Below are 12,279 nucleotides of genomic sequence, written 5' to 3'. Positions count from 1 at the left end.
ATGAGGGGAAATCAATGCGATCATGGTTGACATGGACCTAAATTGGCAAAGCGGAACAGAACGATGTTATTGTGTTTTCTTTTATACAAAATGTATTTCCAGAACATTAATTTCGTACATTTGGTGAAATCCTAATATTATTTATTTGATTGTACGTTGTGGATACAAGCTATTATACAACTTAGGAGAGAAAGGTATAGCTGCTGTGGCTTTCAGCCATAAGTTTTTGATATTTACTTGAGTAAATAGTGACAAATTATTAATAATTATTTGCAATATACTTACAGAAATTAACTATTATGTGTTTACAGAGATTTAACTATACAAAGAAGAAATGTTTACAAAAGATGAATTCTAATTTATCTTGCACTCATCAAAAATCATAAATAAGAATTCTACCACTAATTTTCACAGGCTAATTTTTGTATGTACTGTTTTTTGAGTATACTTACGGAATTCGTTTTCCATTCATACCCGTTGTGCCCACTCGAGACACTGCACTTGGATAATGGCTCAGTGGTTATGGCAATTGATTATTAGATTTGTGTGGCCTCCATCATCCCGGGACCACAGCCTGGTAGGTCTGAATGGCTCTGAATACAAATCGACAGGTCCTGCAGGTTCTGCAGCCAACCCCTCGAAAATTGTTCCACATGGAGCGTGACAAAGTCGCCCAGCCACTAGCTCTTGTTCGGTTTCCGAATGCTCCCCCAATCTTGTCCTGATCCAGATGCCTCAGTCCTCTGTCCACCGTCCTCCGTCCTCCTTGTCCTTCGTCCTGCGTCCTTCTGCTTACGACTCATTTGCGTTTGGCGCCCGTAAAGCAATTATGACCCAATTGGTTTGGCTTTGGTTTGCATTTCCCTTCAATCCACGCCCCCACCGCCCACCGACCACTCCTTGTCGTGTGTTTAACCTGATTTGTGCACAACTGTCATGCTCGCCGAGTACACTGAAACAAAATTAAAATTCCCAGTAACGTGGGGGAGGAAAATGAATAACCTGCTACTTCTCAATGAACTTGAGATTTATTATTTACATCATTTAGAAAGGTAAAGATATTTATAGGCAAATCATAGGTTATATTTACCCACCATCTTCAAGAGCACCATCTTCTGGAAGTAAAAATTTCGGAAGCTTCTTAAAAGTTTGTATAATCTACTGATTGGCATTCAACAAGTCTGACCAACTAGACCGAAATTCGTTTTAACGTGAATATGAATGTAATTTTTGAAAACCAAGAACCTTTTCTGCTTACAATTAATGATACCAATTGGCATATAACTGCTACATCTGAAAACAGCTTTTCCCATTGTCTAAGTTTTACAATATCCATATGGAATAATAGGAATTTGAAGATTAAAGATCTCAAAGATATACATATATTCTTAAAAGTAGTTTATAGTGTTTTCAGTACACAGTCAACCGAAAAGTCTTTTTTAACCAATAGCCATTATTAATGTAAATATTTTTTATATGCCTATTAATTTAGTGAATTGTAATTGTTTCATGCTTTTTAATCACAACTGCTGATGAAGGATTACAAATACAGATAAATGTAGTACTTAATTAACCTCTCAAGATTCGAAACACTTCTGCCAGTGTTTAAATATATGTAAGAACCCCCTTAAGTTGCAATGGGTGTGTGTGTGTGTGTAACTGGTAACTGGCCATGGACGTGCCCTGATAACAGTGGAGTGGGGGCGGATCGAAGGGGGGGGGGGGTGCGAGTGCGAATACGAATGCGAATGCGGGCGTATCCTTCGTCCTGCGTCTCCGTTTCAGGTCCTCGTGCTCCTTCCCTTTGTGCATGATGCAATGAAATTATCACTTTCAATTGCAATTGCCACACACTCGCCGGTGCGAGGGGGGTGTGGGGGGGCGGTATGCAGCAGGGGCGTCGGCGGAGGGTCTTTAGAGGGGATTGAAGAGGCTGCCGGATTGAAGAGGCTTTGGGCAGGTGTTGAGTGCACGTAGCTCAGGTATGGCCGCTTTTATGTCTGCACGTGTGCATCCCATTCGCTCTAACTGGCATGCTCCTCTCACTGTCTTGCTGTCTCGCTCTCTTCGGGATCCTCGGTCCTGAGTCATCCTTCTCAGTGTGGCGAGGCTGTTCCTAAAATCTTTATAGGTTTTGAAATTCTTTTATGGCCTTGAAGGTGAGCCGTAAAAATATTTTATATTTATTTCGTTTGTCTGGCTGCTGAAAAACCCTTGAAACAGTATAACTTGATTAATCCGAAAACCACAAGCCTTATTTTGAAATGTTCTTAGGGGTTAGTATTTTGTATTATTGGTATTTTATATTAAAAAATAACCCACCCGCTTTAATTGCCATGCTCATCCACTAATTTCCCATTTAATTCATGAAAAATCAACGAATCGAGGCTGGAAAAGCCATTGGTATCGTTATGCTTAAAGCTAGGCCTTGAATTGCGAGATTTAAGTCTCGCAAATAAATCAGGAACATCCTGTCGCGTCCGTATCCTGTGCTCCCTGCTCAAATTGGACTCTCCTCTCTGCTCTCTGCTCGATTCTTAGCCCGTCTCGCAGTGTGCACCATTTGCATTGCATACTTTTGTGCGTTGCTTTCATTTAATTGCAACGCTGTCGCAGGACGACGAAGGATTCCGAAGAGGAGGGGTCGGCGGGGTCGGGGGGGTTCGGGGGTTTCTCCAAGTTTTTGGGGCGGGCAGGGGCTGTCCTTTTGTGTGACAAACCAACTGTGGACTGCCTGCTGTTGACTGAAAGATATATGATGCCAAGCTCAAAAGGCGAAATTCGCTGCTCTTTTTAAGGACACTTTCCCCATCCTTCCCCCCAACATATTTATACATATATTTGTTTTGTCTCTGTGTGTGTGTGTGTGCCATTTTGTGCAAATTAAATTCTTTGCTCTTTGCTCCGCTTCCATTTGAATTTGTTGTTGTTATTCCTCGCGGATTTTTTGCGGATTTCCATTTAACTAAGTTCTTAATCAGGCAGCCCCTCGACAACTGTCACTGGCAGGACATTATATGGGCGGGGTGTGGACTCTGCGGGGCGCTGACCCATTAAGAAATATGTGCAAATGGAGCACATATGCATACAATTTCGAGTCACTGAAGAAATCCATTTAAAAACGACGAACAGTCAAGCAAAGAGCCTATCTTTGGTTGGTAGGTTGGCTTTTAATTATGAAAAGTGATTTGCTTGCTGTTCACCCGTTTATACATTTATTTCTCGCAATTGTTAAAACTTAAAAACAAGCAAAACATAAAATTTATTGGTTTGAAAATTCTATGTGTGCTTAGCTGTTGTCAAATATTATTTTAAATTTAGCTTTTTTATAAGTGAACTGGATCTGGTTGAGAAGATAGTGTCAAAATAAAAGGAACAAACAATTAATAAGATTTTATCATCTTAAACATAGACTCTTTAGTATTTGAAAAGTACGAAAACTGCACTTCTGGTAATAATTTAGAATCTTAGGATGCTGTCTGATGTCAACTGATTTACGGTCTCCTTGGAATCTTCCAATTTCGCGGTTGCAATTTAAGAGACTTTCGTTTAATTGGCGCCCAACTAATTTTTACGCTCGCCAACTAATTTCAATTTCAATTATTTAACTTTGCCCACTTTCTCCACTAGTGCCGCCTCGCTCGCACACCCCTGTGTCCGTCCCTTTCTGCGGCAGCCTAGTTTCAATTTCTCCAGCTCCGTCGCTTATTGTTGTTGTTTGCCTTGTTTTGCATACTGCATTGTGGCGCCTCCCCTCACTTTTTAACCCTTTGGGTTTTTAATGAGCTGCGGGAATAGTTTTTTGCTGCCGATGCTGCTTCTTCTTCGCTTTGTTGTTGGCCTGGCCTTGCGCCTATTTCCCTAGAAAAGGGGGCGTGGCGGGTTGTGTTCGCTTGGGTACGGATGGTCGGCGTACGACCCTTGTCGCATTTTTTATGCTTTGGCGGCTCATTAGCGGGTCACCGTACCCTAGGGCAAGAACGAACTACTTCTCCTCCATTTCCGTTTCCCATCCGCTTTTCCGCTTTTCCTATTTTCATATCCCCTCCCCTCGTTTTTATTTGAGCGGGATTTTCCCTTAGTCATCTTTGGCAATGGGAAATTTTGTATCTTGTCCGCAATGCTGACAAAAGCAAAAGTGTTGAACAGGAAGGCAGCTCTCACATGGACTTGTCTCCTTCTCCGTCTCTCTCGCACACCCCCAGTCCGTCTCTTTCTGTTTGCCCTCTGCCATCTCGCTTACCCACGCTCTGTGTGCCTTGTCGCTGATAGCGCAAAAACTGTCAGATGATTATCGGATCTGGGGAACGCCTTTTGTCAACTTTATAAACGAGCTCATCTCGCCATGACGAAAGACTTGGACCGAGGCACGTCCATATCACAGAAAAACAAACGCACGTCTTGAGGAGCAGTGGTTCGCATAGCAGGGGAAATCGGGAAAATTGGGAAAATCAGCAAAATCATTTGGAAATCGCTTTCAGAACAACATTTGCTTAAGCTTTCCCCACATCATTACGTACTGTCCTTTTCTAATTCCAACGCATCATAGTTGGTTGATATCTTTAAGCTAAAGTATTATTTTACATTATTATTATTTTAATTAATATATAATATATATTTTTTTATGCTTTTAGGTAAGATTATCCTGCTAAGCCGATTCATAATACGCAACTGTTTAAACTGGGCCATTTTTTGATAACGTAAGTTTACAAACGTTTAGCATAAAATAGGGAATAACGTTTTCTTATCAATGTAAAAACAAGCTTTCATAGTTTTCATCTCTGATCCCAAATGGTTACTCCCAATTTTTGTCAGAACTTTTCCCTGTTTTGTGTCACTGTGTGTGGCCCTTAACCCGTGCGTCCTGATCCTGGGACAAGTATCTACCTCCAGCCACAGACCCTTTGCACACTTTGCCCGCTTCTGTTTGACTTGTTGGTGGCGTTCTTTTCTTGGTCACCCCCCGCTTCCTCCCCACCCCCCCTTCGTTACCCCACCGAGCAGGCCTTAACCCTTACCCGTGCCCGGGGGATGGCTGCTGTTAATTGGCTGCCACAATTTGACTTTTTGTCGCCTATCGGGCAAACAGAATCAGTTCCAGGGGCATGTCCGTGGGCGACATCATCATTTCCCCCAAGATTCTAAAGTCCCCTCAACGCCCCTCCCCGCCCACCAATTTCTTGGCCACGTTTTCTTCCGCCTTCGTGTGCGTGACTATCGAGCTGTGTGGCAGTTTTGCATGGGAAATTGAAAATTTTCACTTGCTGTTTCTGTTTGAGTAGTCGAAAGCGACGACGTATCCCTGCTCACAAAAATCGAGAGAAGTTTGCTGAGCGACGAATAAAAATCGTAAGGAAAGTGAGAGAAAATTAGAAAGTTAAAGCAAGGGAGCTCCTTCTGGCGCGTCACTCATACGCCATGTGGGCATACGCGGGCAAACAAAAATTTCTAACGCGATTTCCTTTGGCGCTGCGGGAGCTGCATTTTAGTGCAATTTGAACAAATTTCAGAAGCGAGGGTGATGCCACGGGGGCTTTGCCTTTGCGATTTCATTTTTCGCTTTGTGTGCCTCAGCTGCAATTCCCATTCGCCCACAACTATATGTGTTTGTACACATTTATATACACCCAAGTACATGTGTGCGAGAGATGGTGTGAGGTGGTGTGAGGTGGTGCGAGGTGGTGCGAGGTGGTGCGAGGTGTTGCGAGGTGGTGCGAGGTGGTGCGAGATGGTGGGGCATGGGCATTATAAACTTATCATAAAATAAAGTTAGCAGCTATTCAAACCGCAAATTTTTGCAACGACGCGTTATTAAATCACCAGGTGTGGGAATACGGGTATGTGTGCACACACGATTCTGTGAGGGAAACTTAACAAAAGCAAAAATATTTAAAAGGAGAAAGGATACAGGATAAGAGGAAGAGGAAGAAGGGCTGGGCACACACTCACACATAAACACACACACACACACATACATACATGGCCAAAATGCAGGCAGCTGCACAAAATGGCTGCGACGAAACGGAAAATGGGAACAAGCAGAACGAAAAGTCAATTTGATGCGGAGACGAGGGTAGAGGGGTAGAGGGGGAAGGGGTCGGGGAATACCCTTCAAAGAAGGTCCTGGCGAAAGTAACCAGGCTCCGAAATCGCACAGGAACAGGAAAGTCATTATTTATTTGGGACATTTTTTTAATGGTCATATGTTTAGGCCTGACAGGCAAACTTTCGTGGTTTTCCTTCAAATATTCATGATCAATATTCAAAAAGTGTTTGAATGCTTTAAAAATCAGCAGCTTTAAAAATCAGCAGCTTTAAAAAACGATAGGTAAAAAAAGTAGTTTCAATTGGCTTCTAAATAGTGCTGATCTTTTTTTTCCTGTCATTTTAGAAGCAGATTGGTTCATATGTTGTATATAAGCTGTATAAGCTTCAGTTTTAAAAATAATCCGCTCAAGACTCGAAATTTATTCACATAGAAATGGCCACAAAGCCACAAATCTATCTACCTCAGTAACTCATAGTATCGGTATTGAAGTACGAACACATAAAGCCACACAGAAAGAAATTACGAGCACCAAGGTAGCCCAACAATAATGACTATTAGCCTTCTGCTGTCGCCGGAATTCTTTAAGGGAAAGTAGTGCATTCTGGTCTGGAAGCTGTAGAGATCGGCGGGGATATATGCTCCATTGTTCAGGGTATACATACGTGTACAAAGGCACAAAGGTGTGGGGAAATATTTAGGAGGGACGCAGCGGCGTTTGGTTGTCAAGCCAAAAAGCAGCAGCGTTGACATTTTCTCAACTTAATTAATTTTGCTGCTACCCCGGCTAATACGCACGCACACACTCGTGCCAGCCATTCATGTACTCGTACCTATGTGTGCATACGTGTATGTACATATCAAATACTCATACATATGCATGCTCTCGTATACATACATACATACATACATAAGTGTGTGTGTGAGCTCCCTTTGACTGGCACTTTGTTTAGTTTTGGCTCGCATTTTGGCGCTTGATTAAATTTTGAACGCGGCTGTGGGCGAAATATGGGGGTGGGCATAAATATTTCCGATTTCAATTTTCAGTTTCAATTAAATTGGAAATTGCGGCGATAAATTAAATCAGCTTGAGACTGTCAAAGGATTTCAATTACGCACAGAAATGAGTTCATGATCGGAATGGAGAATGGGAAATGAAGTTGCCTGCATGGCCTGCATGATTTATGGCCCGGATTTGTTGTGCGAGGTCCTTGGCATTGACTCTATAAGGACTTTATTAGTAAATAAAATGCTATAAAATGCAAGCAAAGGGCCAAGGGGGGGTGGTAGGTCGTGCCGTAGGCCATTGCCCATACTCCTCGCCTTGGTCCTTGGTCCTTTATCCCTGCTCCTTCGGCCTTTCTCCGGCACTCAAGTGCTCGTAGTTCTCCGCTTTTGTGCACTTGGCCCTTCACCTCCCCCTTCACCTTCTCTCTCTGGCATTATGCAAATCGCAATGCCACGCCCCTGCCCCCCGCCCTTCCGGAGCACAAAAGAGTCGGCGGCCCAGCATCTGGAATGCCGATGCACAACATCATCAGCAACTGCAACAGCAACAGCAAAGGCAGCTACATCGGCTGCATTGGCAGCTATGGCACCGACTTAAGTGGATTACAGCGGCAACTTGTTGGCCGGGTAAAAGGATCCGCAGATCCCCGGGTTCAGTGTTCAATAAACACACCCCCAGAAACCAGCACAGCCAGCACAGCCAGGATAACCAGTATAGCCAGGATAACCGGCAGACAGGGCACTCTGGGAAATAACGTTTGAAAGTTGGCACATCGATCAGAAAACATTCAAAAAGTCACAGGACTTGCGTAGCTCATCGGTCAAGCATGCGGGCTTAAGACTTCCTTCTGTCGTTGCAATCTTACAACTAACTTGTTTCAGAATAAAAAACGTGTTTAAAATACGCACTGATAACTCGTTGGGTAAATAGTGTTTCCCCATACTTTCTGCGGCTTACCTAACATTTGGGCTTTTCATTTTGCGACAGTGTGCCGCTTTCGAGTGGCGAGCCTCGAGGAGTTGCTCCATCGGTGGACAACTGGAGCTCCATTTCCAGCTCATCTGTCCCAGCTCAGTGGGCTCTTTGCGGCTTATGGATTTTCCATTTAGCACAGGCCAAACGACCCGGCTACTCACCGGATTTGGCCGCTTCACCAGCCAAACACTCCACAACTGGCACTTCATCGATGCACGCGGCGTATACGCAATGCGGGTGCTGAAGGGCTTGGAGTGCTGTTCTTTTTCAGAGAAGGGGATGGGGAAGGGCTGGTGAGGACACTTTCCAGAGACAGCAATTAGCCGGGAAAAGAATGCTGAAGATGCCGCTCCAGGAGAGCTGGTCACATAATTTAAAACTCTCGCCCAAGTGCAATTTAAAACTTTGTTTGCTGCCTTCGTTTACAACGCGTCGCCGGCTCAGAAATTGTTTTCATTCCTCGTCCTTTGGCACGTGCTTTGCCTTTGGTCCTTGCCATTCCTTTTCAGCATTTTGCGTTTTTTTGCGTTTTTTGCGTTTGGTGTACTTTTAGCAGTTATGCAGTTGCCTAGCAAATAATAACTTCCGCCTTGGCTGCTTTGACTAAGAAATGAAATGATTACAAAACAGAGAAGCGGGTCCAGTTACTGTGCATTTTATTGCTTAAAGGGAAATGTACATGACTGAAGCCCATGCCTTAAGTTGAAGCTGACTCTGCAGCTGGAGCTGAAGATGGAGATGGAGCCAAAACTGGAGCTGGGGCAAACTTTATTACCGGGTAAAACTTTGCCGGGCAAAAGTGCACCCGCCGCCGGCTGATAGTTATCCTTATGTACTGCTAATAAGTACAACAAATAACAGGGCCAACAACCACGCCGCAGCGACATAAATAAATAACATTCATTTCCGCCCCAGCTTCACCCACGCCACTTCCACTTCCACTGCCATTTCATACCCATTTCAGAGCCATTTTAGCCCCGCGGGCACTCGAGGGTTAAGCGAGCGAGCGAGCTACAAGACCGAACGCTAAGAGCTGCCCCGCCCACTTGATAGTTTCCCCAACCGAATGAATCCAAAGCCCACTCATTGCCAGTCGATGGAGCGCGAGCGACTGAAGAGTCCTCCAAAGTTTCCTCAAGTTGATCGAAAAATAAAGCGCATAGTTGTCGGGCCAATTCGGGGGGTGAGGATTGCTGGCCCCTCAAACTTTCGGCCCCCAAACTTTCGGCCCCCGCCCCCAATTCATTATGTTGCGCGACAACTCTTTGGGACCAGCAATCAGCCATTGATTGTTTGCGAAAAGTCATGCACCAAGTGGGTCCAACTGGATTTATTGCACCCAAAAGTGGTTCCAAAAGACCCGAAGTCATTGGCTCGACTTACAGAATTGTCAAATTTTGACGGGCCTCAATTTTCAAGCACTTCGCTGTGCACTTTCATTTTAGCTCGTGACTTTGCACTATAGCAATCGTTTTCACAGACTTCAGGCTGCCCAACTGACCAGATTCAAGAGTGAAAAATGCAATTTTCAAATTTTTCAAATGCTCATACATATATGTTAAATATTTAGAGGTTTAGAGTGCACATAATGCTCTGCACATCTCTACAAGCCCGCCTTCTCCGCGATCCAGGCCCTAACCTTGGAGATCCGCAGGTAGCCATCAGGAGCCGCTCTGCCGCAGCCACCGCCGAGGAGCAAGCTGGCCAGGCCCACCACCTTGCCTCCGTATGTGGCCGGTCCGCCGGAGTCGCCAAAGCAGGCACCCCTGTTCTTGGGATGCAGCAGGCAAATCATGGTTTCCGGCAAACGAGAGTAGAACAGCCAGCGACAGACGCCCCTCGGTATACTGGTCACCTGCACGTACAGCAGGCTGTCGGAGATGGGTCCCTTCTCGGCGATCTGGCCCCAACCGGAGATGTCCACGGATGCGCAATTGGGCGGATCCTCGCTTGCCAGCTGGATGGCGGCTATGTTGGCGTCAAAGGTCAGCGGACTCTGCAGTCGGAGCACGGCCAAGTCGTTGTGGCCACCTACGGCATAGTTCGGGTGCATGGTGACTTCGGCCACCGGAATCCTTACTCCGCCGCTCGAGAGGAGCAGACTGCCCGCCTGAATCGACCATAGATCCGCCGAAACTCTAAGGCCACGGATAAAGCATATCTCGTCCAATCAAAGTGAAACCAAGAAGTTGCGACAATACGTACACCACATCCCCGTGCTTCACACAGTGGCCAGCGGTGATGACGTGAGTGGCTGAGATGATGACTCCACCGCAGTAGTGTTCTCCACGGAGGCGCAGCGAAATCTGGTGGGGAAATTGACCCTCCTTCGCCTTGGTTCCGCCCACGATTCGGGGCTCAATTGGGAATTCACTCTGGTTCTTGGCCACATCCTGCCCCAGTATTCCTTGGACGCCACATAGCAGCAGTGGCAGTAGATTCCACAATGCTAGCATGACTTAATGGGTTAACTTTCTATTAGGTTTTACCTGCTGAAAGTCATTTTCAGTTGTATATATGGAATAGATAATGGCACTCATCATCATTAGTATTGCTGTTAAGCTATATGCTAAGTTGGCTAGAACTTCGCATCAAAGTCTTCGAAGGAAAGGTTGTAGAAAAGCCAGAAGCAGCAGTATTAAACTTTAAACTGAACCGTAACATACAGCGCACATTTCCATCCAATTAAATTCGCATGCGAAGTGGAAGTGAATAGAATACACCGATTAGGAGACCAAACAAAGCTTTAACCCTTAACCCTTAACCCTTAACCCTAACCAGCATCAGATATACCTCAGTTGGCGAATGGCTCGCTAACATTTGACCTCCGAAAACTACTCAAACGAGTGGTCTCTTTCAGCGGCTTTCAATGGACAGCCATGCGGAGATGGGCAGCTCCAGGAACATCTGCTGCTTCCCCTTTCAGATTCCCCATCAGATTAACTCAGTTAGTGACCACCCACCGCACCACCGCACCACCGCACCACTGCACTACCAAACACCTTCCATCGGCGAGTGTCATGCATTTTTCATGGCCCGCCATGAGCAGCTCAGCTGCTCAACTAAATTAACGAAATCAATCATCATCATCATCGTGTCGGCATGGCACCTGACATACAGAGAAAAATAACGCAAACAGCTTGGACTCGTACTTTGCTAATTTGATGACAAACAAGCGAAACTAATATTCCAAATAGTGGCCAGTCACCTAGATGTACCAGCTCTTCCATTAGTCATATGAATACTAGCTGAAAATCACAAAATTCACTGCTCACAAGTACTACAAATAATTTGGAAATTAGCAATACCTTGTAAAATTAGTTAGCTTGAAACGTATAAAAGGGGTTCGTTAAATTGCTGCGTGACTGACACTCATAATAATTGTTAGTGGGTTAGTGCAAGAAGTCACTCATTTTCTGCCAGTGCCAAATCGATGACCCATTTCCCGCCGTGCACTTTTGTCCAGCAAGGCGCCACATGCCGCTTCTCTCACGCTGCGAAATAAAATTGAAATAAAAAAAAAAAGAGTGACAGAGCCAAGAAATAAGAACCCATTCATCACTCGATTGTTGGGGGCTGGTAATTTGTAACCTAATTGAATGCGTAAGCGCCGGAGGCCCAAATCACGCATACGCCCCATTGAACCGCTCTCAATATGGGTTTCAATTTCGGCTGCAGACTTTTTTAATTATGGCTGCAGTCGGAAGCTCTTTGGCAGCTTTTCTTTTGTCGCTTTTGTCGCTTCTGCCGCTTTTCCCAGCACACATGCCACGCCCCCCTCCCAACTACACCCGCCCACTGTAGACTCTTTATGTGAAGTTTTTAATTAACTGCCTTACAAAGATTTTCCTTCTTCCGGTATTTTTTTCCTACTCGCTCTCGCTCTCCTTCTTTTTGTATTTGTGTGTTGCCTGCCTTTTTGTGATACGCTGCTGGCCCCGAGCCTTTCTGGCCACAAATTGACATTTTTTGCCGGCAACGGGACGGAATGGGATACCTTTTTGACAATTTTCGCCCATTTTTAGATTTTTTCTGCGCCCTGCCACCTTTTTTTTTTTTTGTATTTAGCTGACGGAATTTAATAAGCCAGAAATGCGCCAGCCGAACCGAAATAAATTTGAAAAATCAGCCCGCGAAGTTCCGTAATTAAAGTCGCCTTCACTGGACAGATTCTTTTTTTGTTTAGTGCTGCACTCGGAGAAAATCTGTCACAATTTGTAATAGCCCAACCTTATTTAAATAAGCAATT

At 44.9% G+C, this 12,279-nt stretch overlaps 2 protein-coding genes across 6 annotated transcripts in view; one reads left to right on the top strand and one right to left on the bottom strand.

Moving 5' to 3' along the window:
* The window catches only part of LOC6526154 (glycine-rich protein DOT1), a 78,420-nt gene that overhangs the window by 55,595 nt on the left and 10,546 nt on the right, over positions 1-12,279 (top strand). The window contains exon 3 of one of the 5 annotated variants that reach the window (XM_039377837.1): positions 4,635-4,700. The exons of the other annotated variants lie outside the window; for them this stretch is intronic. The gene's annotated coding sequence lies outside the window, so the exon portion shown is untranslated. The remainder of the gene's footprint in view (positions 1-4,634; positions 4,701-12,279) is intronic. 5 annotated transcript variants of the gene reach the window in all.
* LOC6526156 (serine protease SP24D) lies at positions 9,556-10,812 on the bottom strand. Its single transcript, XM_002101934.4, has 2 exons — positions 10,236-10,812; positions 9,556-10,168 (listed from the first exon to the last, which is right to left on the bottom strand). The coding sequence occupies exons 1-2, from the start codon at positions 10,484-10,486 to the stop codon at positions 9,634-9,636; spliced, it is 786 nt and encodes a 261-aa protein (XP_002101970.1). The 5' UTR covers positions 10,487-10,812; the 3' UTR covers positions 9,556-9,633.

This window comes from Drosophila yakuba, chromosome X (assembly GCF_016746365.2).
Source record: "Drosophila yakuba strain Tai18E2 chromosome X, Prin_Dyak_Tai18E2_2.1, whole genome shotgun sequence".
Lineage (NCBI taxonomy): Eukaryota > Metazoa > Arthropoda > Insecta > Diptera > Drosophilidae > Drosophila > Drosophila yakuba.
The sequence above is the reverse complement of the archived record's forward strand: the minus strand, read 5'-3'. Positions and strand labels throughout refer to the sequence as shown.